At 36.3% G+C, this 23,159-nt stretch overlaps 1 protein-coding gene across 5 annotated transcripts in view; it reads left to right on the top strand.

The window, feature by feature from the left end:
• PDPK1 (3-phosphoinositide dependent protein kinase 1) overlaps positions 1 to 23,159 on the top strand; it is a 31,625-nt gene that overhangs the window by 2,722 nt on the left and 5,744 nt on the right. For 4 of the 5 annotated variants that reach the window (XM_039560265.1, XM_039560263.1, XM_039560262.1 and 1 more), the window contains 12 exons: positions 8,244 to 8,513; positions 12,235 to 12,277; positions 12,467 to 12,604; positions 13,628 to 13,772; positions 16,074 to 16,171; positions 16,931 to 17,006; positions 18,497 to 18,565; positions 19,033 to 19,129; positions 20,375 to 20,548; positions 20,969 to 21,186; positions 22,016 to 22,073; positions 22,971 to 23,123. In XM_039560265.1, coding sequence (XP_039416199.1) covers positions 8,301 to 8,513; positions 12,235 to 12,277; positions 12,467 to 12,604; positions 13,628 to 13,772; positions 16,074 to 16,171; positions 16,931 to 17,006; positions 18,497 to 18,565; positions 19,033 to 19,129; positions 20,375 to 20,548; positions 20,969 to 21,186; positions 22,016 to 22,073; positions 22,971 to 23,123 — 1,482 coding nt within the window. In that variant the 5' untranslated portion in view covers positions 8,244 to 8,300. Of the gene's footprint in view, positions 1 to 7,445; positions 7,473 to 8,243; positions 8,514 to 12,234; positions 12,278 to 12,466; positions 12,605 to 13,627; positions 13,773 to 16,073; positions 16,172 to 16,930; positions 17,007 to 18,496; positions 18,566 to 19,032; positions 19,130 to 20,374; positions 20,549 to 20,968; positions 21,187 to 22,015; positions 22,074 to 22,970; positions 23,124 to 23,159 lie in introns of those variants that run through there. The other variant, XM_019281518.3, reaches the window with a different exon arrangement.

Raw genomic sequence — 23,159 nt, 5'->3', positions numbered from 1 at the left:
GTTGAAAAGGTGCTCAAAGGTGGAAAAACCGGGAGTTTTAAGAGGAGCAGTTTTATATGCATTCATATTTCTAACATTAAAAGTGCTTAGAGCTAGGTGAAAGGACACGATCCACAGAACAATCTGAGTATAATAGTGATGGTCTACTAAACAATGATTCCACTGTGTGGGTAAGTTTTTTTTTTAAAACAAATTTTTCTTTGGGTTTTTGATCTATTACAGTGCCAGAAGTAAGGTCTGTTTCATTTAGCTCTTGAAACTCTACAAGTAGATTACTGTAGCTGGATGTGGTAAGATACCCTGCAGGCTTAGGCTCATTGCACTTGCCTAAAGCAGATCAGTTAGAAGGCAACATTGCTGGAAAAACTTGGAAAGGGACGACGACTACTGAAGTACTTGCAGGAATATTTGTACAGAAGGCATGAAACCAGGGGCACAATCATTTTGTTAGACTGAAAAATGTAGTAAACTGTCAAAGTAATAGAAATAAATTTGGTCTATGAAGATGTGAAATACTTTATTAATACCTATTTTTTAGCAGTAAACTTGTATTTTTTATATATATATTTGTCTAGAAAGGCTATACGGATTGCTGTAGAACTAGCACATTTATGCCATTCAGAAAATATGAAAGTGACCTTAATTTAGAAAACATCATGTTTGAAAGATAAAATCCAAGTTCCTCATATCAGAGCTTTCCAAAGAATACGTACGATGCCAAGGAATTATTGTTTCTGGTTTTTCAAATGGAAAAAACTTTCTTTGCAAGTGACCAAGTTAGATTGTGTATGTATAATAAAGAAGGAAATGGGGGAGAAGCAGATTTTCTTCCCTTCCCACTTCCCTTTCTGACATCTTATTTGCAGGTAAGCTTGTGGAAACTTACTACAGTCTAAAGCGTCTGAAAGGACTGGATACAAAATGCGCAACGCTAGCTATTTGGTCTAGAACCTTATTTTTCACGCCATATGAATTCTACTCAAAATTGCTGTAGGAAGTAAGTTGTTTGCTGTGTGAGTAAATATTGAACCCGAGAGTTGCTTTCTGCTTTAAAAGACAAGCTGTAAATACTTCACCTAGAAATATTTTATAATTCTTTATGGTGAAAAATTGCAAGGATTAACTTGCTTAGTGCATTCTTCTGAAAAGAAAATACTGAATTCAACGTTTGGTTCTTTAGTAATCCTGCAGGAATTTACAGTTCTTGACTGTGCCATGAATCCGCTGTACATACACTCCATCTATATCCTGCCACTTCGGTGTGTCTGCTTCTCTATTCTTTACCCCAAGCTGTTCTCTTTGCCTCCTAGAGCTGCTAGCAAGGAGCCTGGCATAGGAAGTCCTTTTGTGTTTGCTAGCCTGAGCCCCCATCTATGCTGCACAGCACCTGATTATCAGTGTGCCTTGTGAGGTAGCTGCTGGTGTAGCCTGGGATCCAGACTATTGCGATCACAGATGGCTTTTGTTTTCTTGTGAGCTAGCCTAGATCTGTTTGTGTTAAATGAATTCTCAATTACTTGTTTACAATATAGCTATATATGGGCCATAGGCTGATTTTAGGTTCTTGGAGATTTGTGTGGTTTCCTGTTTCTGATTTGTTTTGAAGCACTAGGCAGTGGAAGGATGCCTTAAATAGTCTGCCTCTGAAGATGCGTGGAACTTAAGTGCTTTGCTTAGCAGTAGAGGAGGTTAGAGAGTAACTGCCTGAAGTGCAGGTTCTTATAAATCCTTTCATTAGCTTTAGTCCCTACCTGATTTTGGAATTAGAATCCTGGAAATCAGTGGCAGAAATACCACTACGTAAGGTGGTCGACTTTATAGAAAGGCATTTGCATAAACTGAAATTTTGGATCAGCATTGCTTGGTATGTGAAAAATTAATTTCTCTAGAAACGAAATCAGTCTTGTGGATAAAATACCTTTATTCCCTAAAGGTTAAAACAGTCTAAGAATGTTGAGGTGTTCTCTGTGCTTCCAAAGCATTGAGCTTCTTGGCTATATTTTTGCTGATATAATATGAAGCTGATATCCTCATTACTCATTTATGGATGGACTGTGTTATGGATTTACTGGACAAAGGAAGAAATGTCAGTAGACAAACAGTACTTCTGTTTCCCACTACTGCAGAGGGACCAGCCATTTTAGGTAAAATAGTATGTTTGAACAGGGGAAAGCTTGAAAGCTTCAAGCTTTCCCCTTCCATTAATTTGTACAGTCTTTAATCTTGAAATGTATTATCAGGACATGATTTTTAAAGATCTTTTGTTGTCTTTTAAATTATGGTTATTTCTATCAAGATATTTTGTTAAGAGATTTTTTGGGAGTAACGGTTTTATGCAATTCTTCAATGAGTGCTTACCTTTCAGCATTAGGTTTCAAATGACACTGGGCATGAAGGTGAGCATAGTTGTTTTGCTGGGTTAGAGCCTAGACTTCTTTAATCAATTAGCATAGCTGTTTGTTTGGACAACAACAACAAAAAACCCCTCCTTTTACGAAGCCAAATGCTTTTGAAATTTACATGGTTAATTCATAAAAATGATCTTTAAACCGTTTTTTCATGTGGCAACTTCTGAGATGAAAAAACTTCACCCTAGATGCATGTATGACTTCAGATTCTCTTGCAAAACGAATTTGTGTTAAAACAGTTTTTGTAGTTGAAGTATGAGATTTTAGTATGTTCATTTAAATGTAGTAGTTGATAATCATTTATGAACCTTGATCAAAGTATTGATTTTGACAAATTGTTTGGCTTCAGACTTTTACTGACTGTGAGGGTCAGTTTGTTCACGATATGTGGTGTTAAAGGGGCAGTTTGTTGGCTTATGAGCTAAATTTTAAGTTCTCTACAGTAATCTTTTGCATACCATTTGACGATGAGGTTTGAAAGGGTGCTGATGCATCTCTACGCAACATAAACACAAACTCCTGCTACACAAGATCACAAGATCAATGTTTGATGTTAATGCTTTTTAAATATCTACAAATAACTAATACTTGGAGTTTGAAGAAAATGGCTTACTATTGTCTTCAAAGAACTCTGTAGAAAAGAGCATCCTGTTGTTTTGGGAAAATATTTTTGCAACCTAGTGTATTTTTTTAATAAATGCTTTTCTTTTCTTTTTTTTTTTTTTTGGAGATGGCTGTTTGCTCTTAGAAATCATGGTGAACTTCTGTCAAGCTGAAAGTGTGAACAGAATACATATCTTTTAATACCTCCCAATTACTATGATGTTTTAGTATGGTTGTATGTGTTTTAGTGTCAAAGTTAACCTGTTAAGTGGGTGAACAGTTAAATAGCTGTGTGATGCATTCAGAAGTACTTCTGAGGCTTGGCTTACTTTAAGTTTTGTCCCGTTCATTGCATGCTTGATTTTATGTTACAGTCAAAAGGCAGTCTGATAGCAGCTAGTGACCTTTTTTAATTAATGTTTTTTCTCTTTAGGCAAGTATTTTAATTACTTAAAGGTAATAATAATGTTGGCAAATAGATGTATTGTTAAATTCTTGAAATTATCTGACAAACTTCTAAGCTATTCTAAGTGTGTATGAAGAGAAACTGGCATGCAATGGAGTTTGATTAATCAGTATATTGTTTCTCTCTATACGGATACATGTACAATTGGTTAATAGAAAGAGGATGCTGTTGATCACTTAACAGAAAGTCTGACAATCCATTTTTAGGCAGACATCCAGAGCATAAATAGACATGAGCATATAAGGTCTGAGAATTGATGTTTACTGCAGTTTATGAAAGCACACCATCTATTATTGTCTTCATTCAGGGCGTTCCACTCTGGTGCAGCAACGGACAGAATTTATGAAAGGAAAATGAGTGTTAAATATTGATAGGGATCACACAATAATCATTACACTTCCTGCAAACAGCTCCTGTATGGGATTGGTATTTATTGTTGCAAACTGTACTGTGCTTTCTGCACTGAAAGGTGAGGCCTTTAGTTGGATTTTTGTTACTGTGAGTCAGGGTTTGTGTCTTCAGTTTCTTGTACCCGAACTACACTGCTTTTGCCTGCATTCTCATTTTAGTAGCAGTTTGAGGACATGTATTCAGGCACATCTGAGTATCTGACCTGATCAGTTGCTTTTTTCTTTTGGAACACGCTGGAACTCCCAGGGTGTGTTACACTATAACCTTTGAAGTGGAGACTCTCACAGCTAGGTATTGGGGAACATAGAGAAGGTTAACATTTTAATTGTGGGATATGATGGGGGAGGAGGCCAGTGGAAAAGCTGTGTGTAATATCTGTTAATTACCCCTTCTGATGCTCTTTTTCAGATACGAGATGTGTGTCACATGCAGTTGGTGCATCTTTGTCAACCCTCTGAAACACCAGTGTGCCATGAAAAGAATTTATTAACTATAACTGCTTATCTTTTAATTTTTTCATTTTAAAACCCCAGGTTTTCAATGTTTAAATTGTAAGCAATACAAAATAAATTTCAGTTTCAGAACTTTTGGCTTATATGACAATGTCAAAACAGTTGACAAAACAGCTCAGGCCAAACCTGTCTAACTTAAACTGCCTTTAGCAGAATCTTGGGTTGTGCCAGTCTTCTAGCTTATAGCCTCATTAGCATTATTTATAATCAACACAAATGTACTGGTTGAGGTTTAGAGGTCATGTTGCTTTGTGTAAAAAATACTTTCTGTTACCACGGTCTGCTTCCAAAAAAATTGGCCTTAGAAGTAGTTAGATGGAAGAGCTTTTGTGATCATGTTTGCCCTGTGTCTTAAAGCAGCTTGAGATTCAGTAATAGTCAGCAGTCAGACTCAGTGTTATCAGACAGCTGAGAGGTCAGGACCCTGTTCATAGTGATTTTCTTTGTAATAGATCTTGCTAGTAGAAATTCAGCAATAGCAAAGATATTCTCAGTCATCTTCAGGGTTCAACATCCTGTCAGTCAGTGCAGAAGTAAAGGATACGGGAAGTTGTGGAAGCCCAGTCTCGAAAAGTATTTTTTGCTGCTGTCAGTGTTGATAGAATGGTCTCAGTAAAGTAGTGTTGCAGATTTTGTGGTGGGAAAAAGCTAGTGGAGATGCAGTTGTTGTGGCTGTACTTGCTTTAGAGAAGTGTGGTATGTGTTTGATGCATATAAATACATTAACAGTTGTAGCGATAGTGCAGTTGTCAAAATGCTGAATTGCAAAGGGAAAAAGTATGAGTTCTTTTAGGCGGTGGGGAGGAAAGGAAAAACATAGTGCTATCTAGTGGGCTTTTTGCATTGATTCCAGTTGACTTAAAGTTTATTTCTACTCTTCACAGACAAGTGGGGAAAAGAACAGTATTAGAACTTATTTCACATATAAATAAAAGGAATCCTGTTTCTAGTGATTTAGTGAAAATTACTTGAAGATTTCGAAATGACTGTTGATCTATAATGCCATGAGCTCTCAGGAGGTTTGTTATTTTTTTCCATGAAAGGCTTTCAAACTCAGAGTATGTTGCACTAAGAATGAAACAATTTCTATGTGAAAGTAAATGAAAAGGAGAACCCTTAAGGGTTTGGGAAAGAAGTAGTGTTAGAGAGTACTTTTTAAAGAGATAGAATTACTAGGTCAGTGGTAATCAGTGTGGTCATGATGATCCATGACATGCAATAGGTAAGTCTGTAGTTACTATGTGAGGATCTGTACTTTCACTGGCTTGCCAGCTGAGAAATATTGATAATTGCTAGAAGGAGAGCATCCTCAAGCTTCTGAGAATTGCAGATGCAGTTTAGAATATTCTGCTGTGATTGACTTCATCTCTCACTAAAAAATCGTCTGCATCTGGCAGAAGAAGGATCTTAAGTCTGATTTTTACAAAAGAGTGATGGTACAGAGTTAGATCAGATAAGCTGACCTGTATTCTATCTCTGGCGTATTTAAAAATATATGTGTAGAGACATTTACGGTTTCTGCGGACATGTTTTTTGGAGCCTTTCAAAATAAAACTGAGAAGGTAAATAATGCAGGGCAAAATGCTAAAGAAGAATATATGGTATGTGGAAAGGTGAGTGCAGGAATTACCTTTTTCTATAATGTTGAGGTGCAACATAACAGACCTAGTTGCATAGTTCTGTCATTTCTTAGGTAACTGATCCTTTTAAATCTACTGCATGTTCCTCTGTCCTCCTTGTTCCTAATCTTGACTTTCCTTTGAGAAAGTTGGGACTAATTGATGTTACACCCTGGCTGAAAATAACCTTCTCTTCCTACAAAGTCCTTTTACTTCTGTCTCTTCCCTTAGGATTTTTCTATACTGGATATTCATTGTGACTTAGTTTCAGCTACTGTGTAATGAAATACACTGCATCCAGCACCTTTCCCCCTCTTTCTCCCAGTGCTCTCTGCTTTGTGGTGGATTTTTTTCTTGCTTGTTTGCTTTTTTGAGGTGCTTTTGCTAGCTGCATAATCTGATCAGACCCCCTCCCTGCAGTGCTACTGCTTTATTAACCAGTAAAACCTCATTTGTGACTGGAGCCAGTTCATCATTTAGATCCCGATATTTAGTCTGTGTGTATGTGTGTTTTATTTACTGTATTTCCATTAATGGGATGTTTTTTATCCTGGCATCACTTCAGTTGCTGAGCAGTCATGCTTGTGTCAGTCTTGCTGCAGTCTTGATGGGAAAGGGTGCAATCTGTTTTTAATTCTAGCTAGCGTGTATCTTTAGGCACACTGCTGTTTGAGTAGCTGTCTGAAGGAGAGGTGATTCATCTGGGATATGAAAATGCTGGGGACAATAGTTAGTCTGCAGAAGGTACCAGCTAAAATATATGTATGTGAAGCATAAAAGGAACTGTGACCGACAGCACATATACTTTAATGTGTATATGCTGTTTTCGTAGTAATAGTGTCAATTTTAGCAGTAAATAAAGGTAGCTTTTCCCTACTGCACAGACCACAACCATGTGAGGAATCGCTTTTTTGGGAGCTAAGTTCTTTAGGACCATGTGCATGATTTAAGTGCCAGTCCAATTCCTTTCTAAGGTGGCTTCTGACAAAAATGCAGAAAATTGTTTCAAATTGAAATTCATGAGGTAAAAAAATTCTTTTTGTCAGAAGTAATTTTAAATTTGGTAACATGATGTATGTTATGGACTATCTCACATGGTTGTACATTATGTCTGTTTTGAGATTAGGTGATTTTCATTAAGTCATAGTTTCATTCTGCTGGATCTATATTAGAGTACTGAGATTAAAAAATAATGTTCAGCCATGGTGTTAACTTTCTTAAATATTTCCTCTGTTTTTTTTTTGTTGTTGTTGTTGTTGTTGTTGTTGTTTGGTTTGGTTTTTTTGTCAGCAGTAGTTTAGCAGAGCTCTCCTATTTGTTTGTATTTTCTGGCCAGTTTGAAGTAAAACATCAGATGCAGTCCCTGACAGACTAATTGAGGTGTATTACCAAAAGGGGCAGAAAGCAACTTGACATGGTTCCTTGGTCTTACTTAGGGAAAATGGATAAAAAGGTACCAAATGACGACTTGCTTTGCGTATTACATTAATCAGGAGTGTGTCTCCTTGTACTTGCTGTTTTCTGGGCTGTATCTGTTCTTTTTGTTTTGCAATTGGGTTGTTTTTATGTGGCCATATGTACAATTTAAATAGTGCATGCAATCTCCCTTGTTTTAAAAGGCCATGAACCAGAGCATTCTTCAAAAAAAGTTTTAGGCGTTGCCGGTTATTAAACACTCTAGCTTATGTGCCTTTTTTATGTTATCCTTTTCTTCTTGTCCTTCCCCAATGTGTATTTAAGAGAAATACTACCAGAGAAAGTGAAATTCCAAGTAAAAAATTAAGAATGTGTCCTTTGCCTCCATTAAAGTTTTCATGTGTTCATCTAGAGTTCATTGTAACTTGGATCTCTGAACTAATATTACTGGTAAATACAGGTGTTCGTTGTATAACTAGAAATTTAAGGTCATGTTATTTGTAGGAGAAGATACCATGAAATTTGGTGTTAGGAGCATTTTTTTGGGTTTAAGAAAAGCATTCTTGAATTAAAGTGTTCAGACGTTTGACCTATGGCTATATGACAGCGTGACCTAAATAGAGGTATTTATCAAACTGAAGCTGCCGTTTCCAAAATAAATACTAATGTTCCCTCCTAAAGAGATTTTTAATGATGACCCATTCAAAGAAGAATTTACACAATTCTTGTATGGAAATAAAGTGCAGTTGTGCATGGTAGTTATGTCAGGTATGGGAATAATAGTTTCATTTCTTTTCATCATTTTCAGTATGATGCTGTTCCAATCCAGTCAAGCGTGGTGTTATGCTCCTGTTCATCCCCATCAATGGTGAGAAACCAAGCAGATTCCAGCACTCCATCTGTCATTTCCACTTGTGGCAGCAGACAGGGATCTAACATGGAGGGCACAGCACCTGAATCAAGATCTAATTCAAACTCCTTGCAGCAACATACAGGACAGCAGCCTCCACAGCCTCGAAAGAAACGACCTGATGACTTCAAATTTGGGAAAATTCTGGGTGAAGGATCTTTTTCAACGGTAACTTTACTTTTTATAAGAAGTGCCAGATATCTTAGATAAACTTGAAAGTTTGTTGTATAAGACTGATGAGATTGAAATGTGGAGGGAGCAGCTTGAAGAGTAAATGAATTGAATATAGTGGATTTAAGCTTGCCTATTAAGTGTCACCCTAAATATGGGTGGTGATGGGGTTTTTTTTAAGCTCCTTTTAAGTTGATCAAAAGTTCCGTTGTATCCTAATGACTTGATGCTTGGATGTTCAGTCAACATTGCTTTCTAGTGTAAGTGTGATAGCCATAATAGGTTATGTGAAAAGTTTGATAGAAAGGATTGGAACTGGTCTAGGAGCTAATGGTAAGAACTGTGCAATGTCCTGTCTATGTCAGGAGGTACTGCCAGATGCTTTCGAAAGAAAGAACAGTGATACTTCTCCAATATTCTTTCTCAGCCTCTAGTGTCGTGGTCCTTGAGGACTTAGTGAGTCACAGTCAGTATATTTGTGTTCAGTAGCCTTAAATGGTTTGTTTCTTACATCCACAGCATTGCACAAAAATGAATTACTTAAGTGTTACCTTAATGAATCCATGAAGCAATTAATACTTTAATCTGATGGTTCAGTATTTTCCCAGTTGTAAGAATAATATTTCTGTATCTTTTTCATATATTTTTTGTATACAATTTTTGGTTGTAGGTCTCTAAATGTTGAGGTTTTCTGGTTCTTCCAGTACAGCCTACTGTGGTGTTTAGGATGCAGGCCTCTAGTGCTCATCAAGAGTAATTTGCACTCAAACACATAGTTTGCATAACTTGCAGGTTTCCCTGAAGAATCCAAGAGAGTTGTTGTGGCTTGGGTATACCAGAACACTTTGCTTCAGTAATACACTTTTCCTTCCTGCTTTTGGTCTCTGAAAGTTAATGCCGTGTTCCATGTAGGTAGAGGAGTTCATAGGGCTTAGCCCAGGCTTTGAATAAACTTTTGTTCCAGCGCTTTGCTACCTGTCCCCCTGGACAGCAGCACAACCCTCTGATGTATCAACTTCAGAGCATTTGATCTGTGGGGCATGTACCTTTATGTTGTTTTCAAAACATCTTGTTAAAAAGCATATGATTTGTTCTTATTAAACATGGTTGTAGACTCAGAGATCTGATGTACTCTGCAAGATCCTCACCAATGTTGTAAATAAAAAGTGTTTATCTCAAAAAGCAGGGGCCTTCATATTGCCATATATCCAATGACATCTTCAGATTAAAAAAATATTTTATTCAAGGTCATAATGAACATATTTCATTTTCTTGGACTTCTGTTAAGCTACCACAAACTCTCACCTAGTGCCAGTGCTGCATTTTAAATTCAACAGAGATGCACATGATTTGGCTTCAGGGTTTTTCTTCAGAGCACTCTCCAGTTTTGTGGGACCTTCTTCTGCAGCTGCAACTTCTTGGACCCATGCTTGGTATAAACAAACACAGAAATGCAGGGCCTTCTACTTGTTGTTCAGCTCTTTTAAACTAATGAGAATCTACTTGCTTTGTAGACGGCTTCATGCTACTTTCAGAATATCTGTTATGTGGTGGAAGAATTAAAATTCTCATGATTGAGGCGGCATGTTGTGTTGCTCTCCTCCTTCTATATAGCGGGTACATGTATATTCCACCTTGGTTTTGTCTCCACCGATAAATGAGGCATTTCTTAAAAACAGGAGCTCTAAGGAATTATGATTGTCTGACCAAAACCAGTTCTTAAATGCAGATTTAATCTCTGGCTGCCTGAAGTATTTGTTCAAGTTTAGAGTGGGGCTTGGTCATGATGTATGCCAGGTATGTTGGCAGTTATTTCTGCACTGTAGCCTCAGAGGGTTCTCTGCTCTACCTATCTCCCCTTCCTTCAATTTGGGATGTTTAACTACATTTCTTGCCTTGCTGTTGTCTGAATTTACAACTTACACATTTATATGTTCTATGCTTTTGTTTTTCTGCTAGTTTTATGTCTTTTTTTTAAGCTATCCAGCTAACCTCTAATTTCTTACTATTTACATTCCTTACTGATATTACTTCCTCCCATAGGGTGGATAAGATTCAAGCCCCCTGATAATAGAGACATTGTATTAATATGTACCTCTGAGTTCTTTGTTTCTTTTTTTTTTTTTTTTTTTTTTTTTTTTTTTTTTTTTTTTTTTTTTGTGGCTGTCTGCTGGGGTTTTCTGGATTATTAGTTGGGAGGAAGTTAAGATATAAGGTATGCTCAGGTTTGTTTGGTGAGGAAGGAACTTGAGGGTACCAAGGTACTCCTGCTATCAGGTAAGTGCCTAGTCGTGGGTACTTAGAACACAGCTGTTCAATATCCATGTAAGTATGTGAGAAATACCTGTGAAATACAATGGTAAAAAATTGGATACAGTGCAGGACTGGAAGAGAGTCAGTCCATAGCTTAATGTGCCAAGATACATTTTCATCTGTGTCAGCTGATGCCTTCTGTCATCTGAGTATGGTCCCCATGTATATGGGGTTTTATTTAATAACTGCCTTTTAAAGTGACCTGCTTTCAGAAGCTTTCGTGGTAGATATGGTTGATGAAACCTAGCTACAAAAATTAGAAAAGTTAATAGCATTCTCATTTGACTGCACATCTTATCTAGTGTTATATGTGTACACAGAAGGATCTCAAAAATTCCTTATGCAGAGATGCAGATTGTAACAGACTGGTTGATTCTAATGGAAATTTTCATTGATGAAATACTGTAAACTTCAATGTGTTTGTAGGAGATGAACTCTTAAAAAAAATTGAGGGTGCCTGTTACTACTGAACTGAGGTCAATTTCCTAGTACTAAACAGGGCAACTGCCTGCATTTCTTTCATCTGAAAAAAATGCCTTGTTTATATTTCCTAAATACCTAACATTTAGCATCAGGTGTATGTAGTAATATTTTGGAGTACCCTGTTATAACTGATTTTGCAAGGGATTAGAATATAATGAGAAGTGGATTAGAAGCAAGCCTGGTGCAGTGATTAAAAGAAAATAGTATGAAGTTGAGATTTTAGCAAGGTGTTGAAATGGATATAAACTTACAATGAGAAAAACAGAAAGCTGTAGTCATCTGTTGTTACAAGGTTATTGCTTGCATTCATGCAAGAGGACTTTTCAGATTTTCTCTAAAGTTGCCTTTTATAAAGTTCTTTCTTAAAAACGAGCCTTGTGTTCCTCCAAAAGCTTTTCTCTTTAAAAATGTAAACCTGCTTGCCTGAAATTTCATCCCTTGCTTCTACTAATTGGAAATCTTCTGTTCCTTTTATTTAAATCTTTTTCTTAACAAATTGTAACTAGTTTAAAGTTCTGCCTCAGTTTTTACTTTTGCTCACTCAGATAAAATTTATCTTTCAATCTTTGCCATCTATGTTAGGCAAAGTACTGTGACAATTATTTTTATGAATATTCCTCAGTGTACTTGTTGCTTTTTGTTCCTCCCTTTAAGAAGATTTTGCAGTTTACTTTGACTTACATTACCATCTTCAGAATTCTTCTGGAAAAAAGTAAATCGGTATTCACACTCTCATACGTGTAAGTCTTTTGGCAAATCAGGCATTGGTCTGCTGAACTGAATTTCTGCAGAAGTCTTGCTGAAGCATAATATGAACGCATGCTTAAATATTTTGCTGTGTTCCAAATACCTACTGGAAGATCAATATTAGTGTATGTGTTTAGTGGCCAGTTACAATATATTTTCTTTCCTCTGGCAACAGGTTGTCTTGGCTCGCGAATTGGCAAGTTCTAGAGAATATGCCAGTAAGTACTGACTCCTTTAACATGAACTTTTTGAAAATACGGTATCAATGTAGTCCAGTTACAAAACACCCATTGAAGAAACAGAATTAGTGGTTTCATGTTAATTATGTATAACCAAAAAACTCCAAAACAGGGTGGGATTCATTTAATTGTACCTCTTGCATTTTTACTCTCTCTTTTTTCATTAAGTTAAAATTCTAGAAAAACGTCATATCATAAAAGAAAACAAGGTACCATATGTGACACGAGAGAGAGATGTAATGTCCCGTCTGGATCACCCTTTTTTTGTGAAACTCTACTTCACCTTTCAGGATGATGAAAAGCTATGTATCCTTTGTATATTAAAACTTGCTGTAATACTTTCTTAAGAGCAACAATGCCCAGTTGTGGTTCCTTTGAAACATGGTCTAACAGAAATGATGACTTTAACTTGAGGTATTTAAAATATCGTAATGTATGTGATGCAATTTTTATAGTCATGCTTTTAACAGTAATTAAGCAGATCGAACGAGTGGGTCCTCTCAAAGAGAAGAGTAGGTGTCTTGTGGGACAGAGGGGAGCAGTCAAACAAATTGTCTATGTGGTAAATGTTGAAGGGTCCAAGTTTAAAATAATTTAAAAATTCTAAATCGGGGGGCATGTATTAGAAGTGTTTTATTCCTGATGTGTATATATATGTGTGTGTGTGTGTGTGTGTATATCTGTAGTAAAACACCATAATTCCTGCATTTAAAATAGGGCTAGCCAGCTATATTTCCTACTAGTTTCATTTCTACAATTAGAGCTATTATTAAAACTTTTCTTATGTAAAGGTGAAGGTGCTTATACAATAATCTGAATCCTCTGTTTGGGCTACCGTTTCCCAAGCTCTCTCTGGGTCAGTAGGTAGTTTTCTGGTTTTCCCAGAGGCTGCTAATAGTGCTGGCAAGCGCTACTGTACTATATCATACAGTATGAGCTCACAGGGCCTCTTTTGCAGTGTAAACACTTGCTCTGGTGCTTTCCAGGTGATGGGACAATTTTTAACTTTGATCAGTTATTACTGTAAATAATTCTCTTTGAGGGCAATTATGTATGTAATTTAAATTAATTAATCACGCCACTCTCTGGAAAAACTACGGAGTTAACCCTTTGTGTAGTTTTTGCTATGCTAAGAAATTTGGACCCATGTCCTAGGTTGTTAACATATTTAAGAAATTATTTTGGGTTGCTACTTGTAAAGTTTCAAATTAACAAACTTCTTCCCTGTTGTTCATGTTATTTTTAGTAGTATTCTTGTCATTGGAATAAGATGTGGGGATTTTTGTTTTAGATTGGCTTAGAAATAAACCTTAACTGAGTTACATTCAGATTTTGGGCTTAGCTATGCCAAAAACGGAGAGCTGCTAAAGTATATACGCAAAATCGGCTCGTTTGATGAGACCTGTACAAGATTTTATACTGCCGAAATTGTATCAGCCCTGGAGTATTTGCATGGGAAAGGAATAATTCACAGGTAATACAAAGTTGAGACAGACATGCAGTTGACCATGCACAAGGTGTTTATTTTTTTCTAGAAGTGTTCTTTGTGAAGGTAAAAGCAAATGTGGATTTTGTGGAAAGCTAAAGAGCACAAATTGCATTTGATCAGCACTAGTACAGTTAACATCAGTAACTAAACACAGCAAACTTGAGGAGGAGAGCCAATTGCTGTTATACCAACTGTTGGAGCAGGAAAAAGTAAGACAACCTTCTGGCCTAGAATTAACATTACCCAAAGCTTGTCTTTCAAGCTTTATCGGTTGGCCTAAAAACCAGAAACTGACTTTTGATTTAACTACACTTTTTTTCCTGTGTCGTTATGTAGCAAAAGTTAACTAGAATTCTTTTTGTGTGTGACTTAATGTGTACTGTGTAATCAAGTAAAGTTAATCTATATTAGTTTTCACTGAGTGAACAATTTCCACAAAGCTGCACAATAATTAGGTAAGTGGTGAAATTAGCAGAATTTTGAGTAGTACTTTTGAAGTTGTTTTTGATGTGGTATGTTGTTTGAATAATCATGTTTTGTCATTCATGTTTATTAAATAAAACTTTAAGTGCTAGACATCAGAGCTGCAGAACTTCTTTTTGGGTAGGAAATCTGTTCTGTCTGTAGGTCACCAAGCTGTTGTCATGGGACACCAGATGCTAGTTGGCAAAAAGCTGACTGATTATAATTCTGATAGCATTATTTCTTTCAAGTTATTAAAAACCCTTTTTTTCCTTTTAAATACAAGTTTTTGTGAAATAATTTGAAATAAAATCTAAGGGGGATAGATGTGGAGAGTACTGAAAGCACAAGGTTTTCTACAGGGGGAGGGGGGAAGTTCAAGAACTCCTAGTTTCACTTTGATTTTACAGTCCATGTGTTTAGGCTGAGAGAATGCTTATAAAATGAATGTAGCATGATTCTCAGTGTTACTAAGCCTATATTGGAAGCCTTATGTTGTAGAAGAGCTGCTTTATACTTGTCTTTATATGAAGGACCCTACGAGGAGCTCAAAAGAAAACAGTGAAATTCTGCAGTTAGAGAACTTCATATGAAGTTTATAAGGCCACAGCTGTAGCAGTGCCTGAAAGCTCTTGGGATTTCCTGCTGCCTGAAGAAATAGGACATGAGATAGAACCACTTCAAGAAGTCAGGCTACCCTGGAAAATTTATTACAGATACCTCTCTGTGTATCTGGATATATAGCTATAGATCCATAATACTGTATTAATGTGGGTATATGATATATTATATAAACAGTATATATGTGTGTACAGAGTACAATATATCTGCATACATATGTATCTTAAAAAAGCCCTACACAGAACTGTTTGTTTACAAACAGTTTGTGCTAGTTTCCAGACTTTAAACTGTACAACTCATGCTTTTCCATAGTAGGGGGCTTTAATCTGAAGAAAATAATGCTGCACAGTGATTGACAGAAACAGCTTTCAGTTTTTACTGGTTTTTTCTTATTAGTCAAACAAAACAACTCCCATGCTCCTAGATTTCTTTATGAGCATTCAAAGATACTGCTTATGAGGGAAGTATGTAATTTCTTTTTGGATCAGCTAAGGAAACTTGGTGCAAAGGAATATCATATCAGTGCAACAGAATGCTCTTAAGTTGTTTCTAATGCACCTCTTGACATCTAACTCTGTATTGCTTTCTGTCGTGTTTGTGATACTGTGAAGTCTGGTTTTATTCAGAATCAGAGGCAGTGTCTATGCAAATGGTAGGCATGCATTTGAAATTACAGATTATGCATGGAGGTGATCTATGGTTCTTACCCAGTCAGGACATTTAGCTAGGGCTGGGTTTGCCAGTGTTTGACCAACTGGAGTTTTGCAATGAGGAAAGAGACCTAGAAGCTCGCAATGCCATATCAATCTATCAGATTTAATTTTTTAATTTAAATTAAGGCTTTGGAGTGAAGGGGCTTGGGTTTTTGTGTGTGTCTTTGTGAGGTGGGGTTTTTGTTGGGATTTGTTTGGGTTTTTTGTTTGTCCTTTTTTTTTTTTTTTTAAATTTTTGAGCATGTGACATGCACAGTAGCGTAGTTTTGAGATAATTATTTACTCGATGTTTTAAAAAAAAAGTTAAGTAATGGATTTACCAAAATCTGTTAGTCTGCAGGTTGACAGCTACAAGTTAGAGAAGTTGTTGTAACAATGTTTATAGAGTGTCTGCACTCATTTGTTGTAGCATTATGTACCTAAGTCACTAGACTTAGGTCAGTTTTGTAACTTTGTGTGCTGTTTGAATATAAAAATCTGTCTTTTCCAGGGACCTTAAGCCAGAGAACATCTTGTTAAATGAAGATATGCACATTCAAATAACAGACTTTGGAACAGCGAAAGTATTATCTGCAGATAGCAGACAAGGTTTGCCATTATTCATTATGTGACACCAGTAATTATAGCAAGTGATCCTTTGAAAATGTATTTATGTTGTATTTACCAAATTGTAACCTTCAAATATCATTACCTTACCTAAATCACTAAAATATCTTGAAACAGTTTTGACTGTTGCTACTTAGATTATGTCAGAGGAGGTAATATTTGGTGTAGTGGTATACCGGCTAGATTACCAAATATAGTGGGCAGTTTAACTACTTCAGATTACTTAGTTTTCATTTGCAAGACAAGAATACAAACAAACAGGTACTGTGGCTAACCTGATACAGTAAGTTTTACTCTGCTTATATGTTTAACTCCAGTGGCTGTCAGAATTGCATAAATGTGAAGGTTCTAGAATTAATGTGTCTTTAGTTGTTACTAATAGACTGTAAATAGATGCTGCAAACAATGCTTGAAAAAAGCAGTAGGCCGAACTGAATTCAATAGACTTTTTTTTTTCTTGACTGTAGCAAGCTTGTGTTGGTAGATTTTATAACTAAGTAATACCTAAATGCCTACCTTCTTGAACCAGATAAGTACCACTGAGATTGATTTGTTTCTTCCAAGCAGGTTTTGAGGACAGGTAGAGAAATTAAATTCTCATGGGTTCTTTGTAGCATTATGTAACTTGCAATGGATTGCCTTTTGGGGTTTTTTTTTAACTGAGTGGGGACAGGGGAGGAAGGGGAATATTGGCTTATCCATGAGTATGTGCTTGCTTATTTCTTTCTATTTCCCTAACAGCGCGGGCAAACTCATTTGTAGGGACAGCACAGTATGTTTCTCCAGAACTGCTGACAGAGAAATCTGCCTGTAAGAGGTGAGGACTCCAAATTCCAGAACTTTACTGACTCTGTCAGGAAGGTGTTGAATGGGGAGGAATGGATAAATCAAGCAAGCAAGCAAGCTCAGTATTTTAAAGAAACAAGATGCTTGAGTATAAAGGTTTTTTAAGAGAGTTTGAAAATTTTTTTCTTATCAAGTATTGTTTCTTGTCTGAGGGCTGGTTTCCTCCATTTATCTACTTTTTGGAGTTCTACAAACAGGTTTAGGTGTTGCTGGAAAAGGAGATGTGTAAGGTGAAGTTGGACTTCTTACCCATAAATAGATCAGAAAAACTTTTGTCTGTTATCCAAATAATATAATTATTTTAATTCCATTTTGTATAAGATTGCTCAAATATGGTATTTCCTGCTGTAGTAACAATGGAATGTCATGTGCTGTTCAGTTAGGGAGAAGGCTGCAGCTTTCTTTGACTTGTATTTAGATCAATTTGCAGTTACCTTTCCAAAACTGTATTTGGGATTTGCAACATTTTAAATCTTGTCTCTGTGCCTGGTATGAGTGATGCCCTTAAGAAATTTCTTAACTTGTTAAAATTGTTTGTTGATGGTAACCTACTGAATGTGTATATCTATTTTATTGCAATGATGGAAGAGTAAGCTAGTAGCTGACAAATCACAGGTACAAAAGATCGTTTATATGAATAGGTATGGTAATTTGTGCTAGCATTTTTTGAAGTCAGAGAAATACCATCAGACTTTTCACATCTTCTTTCATCAGTGAAGAGTTTTTGACTGTTTTGGCTAATGGAAAGACTTACTCAGAATATCTTCTCCTTTTAGAAGTTGCATAATGCTTCATCTGTACAGGAAACTCTTACATTGAGTAGTTTTAGGTCTTTGTTAGTATTTTAGTCTTCTATGAGGGCTTTGAAGCTTTAATCAAATCTATGGATAGGTTGCCTCAAGGTAAAATAAGTTAAAAGTGCACTTTCAGGCCAACACACTAAAACTTTACCCACCACACTAAAATTTAACTTTCCCTCACATACCATTATAGCCTGTCTTTTTGTTTGTGTCTTAAGAAAAGCTTTAAGTGAAAAAGGTAAAAAGCTGAATTGTAATTTTTTTAATCAGATATTTAGAGGAAAGTATTTTAATTCTGAAAGGGCATATATTGAATTAAATTGGGTGCATCTTTGAATCGTCATGTAGATAATCAGTATTCTTTTCAGAGTCATTACATACCCATTATTCTGACTGAGAATTCAGCTGTCTTCCTCTTGTGCTTGTAGTCAGTTTTTGTGGGACTGTTACTCTACAGTTCTTTCTTGAAAGTTGTGTTGCTAGCCTACTCTTCTGTCAAGGGCTGAAGTGAAAATAGTATGGAAATTATACAAAGCAGGTTTGTCCGCTGGGTTCACACTATGTTCTAAGTAGCAGAAGGTTAAGAATTTTTCTTTTTAAATTACATTGTAAAGACTCCTTTTACAAAAAATTGCTATGTTTCTTCCTCTTTGTTTTGAAGCTCTGACCTCTGGGCTCTGGGATGCATAATATATCAACTTGTAGCTGGCTTGCCTCCATTTAGAGCTGGGTAAGAGATTTGAGCTAATTATTTACTTGTGGATCATAAATATATTGTCTCTGATTTGATTTTTACCTTACTACCAGTTCTGAAGTATTTTCATGATACAGAGTTGGTGTTAGTGTCATGCCTGCTTTTATTTGTCCTTTTTGATGTCATGAAATTGCTTAGCTATAGAGATCCTGAGAGAGAGGTTCCTTAAGCTATCCTAGAATTTCGCATGTTAATTTTGCTATGTAACTATATTTTTATAAGGCATATCCTCAGCTCTCTCTGTTGAGTCATTTGAGCTTTTCTTGTTACTGCTCAAGTATCTGGTGCTTACAGGGTTATAGTACTCCTTCACCCTAGGAAGATTTATGGGAAAGTAACTTAACTTGTAGGTTTCTTGTTTAGTATTTGTCTGGGTTATTCAGGTTAAGGTGAAAGAACCATGGAGAGCTAATAACAAGAGTTAATATTTTTCTCTTCTGCAGAAATGAATATCTTATATTCCAGAAGATAATAAAGTTGGAATATGACTTCCCAGAAAAATTTTTTCCCAAGGCAAAGGACCTCGTGGAAAAGCTATTGGTAAATCTTGCGCTTTTCTTTTTGAATGTAGTAAGGCTTGTGTTGGTAGATTTTGTAACTGACCAAGTGCCTAAATGCCTAACTTCTTGAACCAAAAGATATCCCTGAAGTTGATTTGTCATTAAATGGTGTGATGACATTGGAAACATTCAGCTTACGTAGTTCTCTTTCCTGAAAGTTTTTGTGCGCTCCTGCAAATCTTATAATAGGAACATCTGTGAGCATTGTTGACTGTATAGGGGAGTGTCTTGAAAGTCAACATCTGTTATTAAACAGCACTTCAATTTTTTTTTTTTAAATCTGAATTCTAAAGTGTGGACAAGGACTGTCTTTCTATGAAATGGAAGCAAACAATTCTAGATACTGTGCATTACAAACAGAAATTAAGATTCAAATACTTAGGCTTACATAGTTCTCAAATTAATTGGGTTTGCATTGTATAATGGGTCGTTTAGTTGAAAACGGCGTTCTGTACATCACAGGCAGATATATTCATTTCAGTATAAATCCAGTTGCTTTGCATTTTAGCATGCAGTTATCTTGCATTTAACATGTCTCAATAGTATCAGCCTAAGAATTACTGTGCCTGTGAAGGTTGACAAGTAGGAAGAAAAAGTAGTTCTGTTCCATCAGTGAGATCATAGCCACTCAAGTGAATATGCAGAGAACATTTTAGGTGTTATAAGCTTTTTAAAGTTCAATAGCCTATCATATTAGCAGGGGATAAGGAGGAAGCACTTACCTTTGTGGATGATGATGAATACAACCTGAAAGGCCTAGCAGTGTGTTCCTGTGTCCAAGGCCAGCTCTATGGCCAAGCTGGTGTCTCCTGAATGGTGAAGTCCAGGTTGTATTAACCTGGTTGTATCCCAAGAACTGTGTCACTTTAAGGTGCTTGAGAGGTTGATGTTTGACACCAACTATAGTTTCCACAGCTTCTTGCATCACTAGAATGTGATGGTGGGCTAAACTTAAATGAGGTGTGCTTCATCAGGCCTTCTCCGTATGTTTGCTTCAGTCTTTATGAAGAAGCAAAGCCAGAAAATTGTGTGGACCTAAAGAAGTGCTCCTGTCCTTAGATCTGTGAGCTGATCTAATACAAAATCTTGTTGACAAGACATACTGATAAATTTATTATTAACAACCTCCTTATATTATAGATATGTATGCTTAGGGCAGTGGGACAAGCTGGTTTTTTACATTTTCATTATTTTGTGCAGGTTAACTTAATTTTAATTTGCTTAGGTTCTAGATGCTACCAACAGATTAGGTTGTGAAGAAATGGGAGGATATGGACCTCTTAAGGCTCACCCCTTCTTCGAGTCCATTGTGTGGGAGAACCTACATCTTCAGACACCCCCTAAACTTACAGCATATTTACCTGCTATGTCAGAGGATGATGAAGATTGTTATGGAAATGTACGTTTGTCTACTACTATATTCAGCTCTGATGCTGCCTGAGACTTACTTCCATTATAGCATAATTACTGATTATTGATAGAAATAAATAATATAAATATTTTTACTGAAACTACTGATTAGTTATATTTTGATGAAGACTTTAATTATTAAGAGTGTAATAAAAATTGCTGGTTATGTTTTTACTTAAATCAGCATTTGTTTTCCGATAAAGCGAGTGTTTTGAAAAAACAAGGCTGGCTTGCTTTTGATCAGTCATACTTTTTTGCATAAATGCCTGCTGATCTATAGGGAATAGGCTGGGGTTTTGCCCAAAAGCAAAATAAACAAAAGCATGCTTAAATTAAAAGCCACAGTTTGGTGCAAAATAAGCTTTTTAATAAAAGACATTTAATTACTTCATTTTGTTTCCTCCTTTAGTATGACAATCTCCTGAGTCAGTTCGGTTGCATGCAAGTTTCTAGTTCTGCCTCTTCCCATTCACTGTCTGCTGCAGAGACAAGTACACCACAGACATCAGGAGGAAATATTGAACAGTATATTCATGATCTTGACAACAATTCCTTTGAGCTGGATTTACAATTTTCTGAAGATGAAAAGAGGTTACTTCTGGCAAAACAAGCTGGTGGAAATCCTTGGTAGGATCTTTGAATGTAGCTAACTAGCTTGCACAGCAATAAAGAATCCTGAAAAATAAGTGATTTTGATTCAAATTAATATTTGTCAATCTTAGTATTTTCAAGTAAACAATTAGCAACTAGATTTTTCTTGGCTTCTATTTTTAAAGCAGTAGCAGCAAAACCCTAATATTATATTTCTAAAATTTGCAAGGTCTAGAAGATGATGTGGAGTGTGTTTATAAGATAGGCAGAATGACGCTATCCAGTGCTGAGGAGTCTTCGCTCTACAGTCCTAGAACTAGAAAAGGTTCCTCCTTTTTTACAGATGCCATAAGTTGTTGGAATTTTTTGCATGATAATATTCTGTGGATATCTAACCAAAATACCTCCAGATTATGTAACAGCATTTCTTTTCACTCTTTGGAGAAGTCTCTCATGTGTGAATTTTTGTTGTTCTTGTTTGTTTGGGGTGAGGGGGGTCGGGGGGGTTGATGTGTTTAGGTGGGGGTTTTTTTGGTTGGTTGGTTTGTTTGGGTTTTTTGTTGTTTATTTTTTGCTGGTTTGTTTGGTCTTGTTAATTTTTTTTTTGCTTGGTTGGGGGTTTTTTTTGTTTGGTTGGGTTTTTTTGTTTGGTTTTGGTTGGTTGGTTTTTTTTACCCCCTGTCAAATTTTAGAAAAAAACTCTCTGGTCTGGGCTGAGGAAGAGTCCAAAACTCATGTACTAAAGTTGTTCAGGACTCTTGTGGAAAAGGACATGCAAGGGGTGACGTGGAAAACTGCTTGATAATAACAGCTGTTTCTGTGAAGGAATTACTTCTGGAGTAATAGTTATTTTTCTTTTTCTAAGGCATCAGTTTGTAGAGAATAACTTAATCCTAAAAATGGGTCCAGTGGACAAAAGAAAGGTAAGGGCTTTTCTTAATTTCCTGTAACAAGATTCAGCTGTCAGGTTTTTTCAGTTGCAGCATAGATAAGCAGCCTGTTTTAAACCTTCCTTGTTTAAACAATTTGGGACCTATAAACAAGTTACTTTTAAAAATTCATGTTTTCTTGTGAACAGATTGTTTTGTTTTTTTTTCCCTTGATTTAGTGATGTGCTCTTGATTTCCTGGAAAAGCCTAAAGTAAATCTGCTATTGATGCTTTCATTTTGAGATTGTAGCAAATGAGTGTTTGCTCCCCCTCCTCCTCCCAGTCTGATATAGTCCACTAAACACTCTTTCTTGATGCATGTCTGAATGTGGTTTGAACCAAAAATACCAAAAAATGAAATACAAGCCCATGTTGTTTTCAACTGTGGTGTTTTTTCTGGATCTGACTTTGTACCTTTATCCTGAGAGAGGGAGAGGTGACATTAGAACATAAGAGTTAACTTCAGCAGTGTACAGATGAGCAAGGGTAGTCTGCATCAGCTTTACAGGAAAGAAGGTTCTCTTTTATCTAAGTTACTACCTGCTTCTTCGTAGTCTTTTCTACAAAATCGTGACTATTGATTTCTTTGAGACATAGATTCTGCTTCACTCTGTACAGCTAGGTGTTTTATGTTTTACTAGAACTTGAAGATACTTTCCCAAAATAGTACTTGTGTTTTGCCATGTAGTAGAAATGCACTGCAACACCCTAAAAAAGGAGTGAGGTCAAATAGGTAAAGTAAAATTAAAGACCCCCAAACCCAAACATACCATCCTATCACTGAGCTGGTTTTATCCTGCCTCTCTTGTTCAGTTCAGAGATCTGTAGATTTACATTTTTAATTCCTTCATGGTTTTTTTTTTGCATTGCTGCTTCTACTTTTCTTGTTAGGGATTGTTTGCACGTCGGCGCCAATTGCTGCTCACGGAAGGGCCCCACCTGTATTATGTGGATCCTGTCAACAAAGTTCTAAAAGGAGAAATTCCATGGTCTTTAGAGTTGCGTCCAGAAGCCAAGAATTTTAAGACGTTCTTTGTTCACACGGTAAGTTTCTTCTTTGAATTTCTTTGTAAATTGCTT

This window comes from Corvus cornix, chromosome 14 (genome assembly GCF_000738735.6).
Source record: "Corvus cornix cornix isolate S_Up_H32 chromosome 14, ASM73873v5, whole genome shotgun sequence".
NCBI classification, from domain to species: domain Eukaryota; kingdom Metazoa; phylum Chordata; class Aves; order Passeriformes; family Corvidae; genus Corvus; species Corvus cornix.
This window is presented reverse-complemented; position numbering and strand designations above follow the sequence as displayed.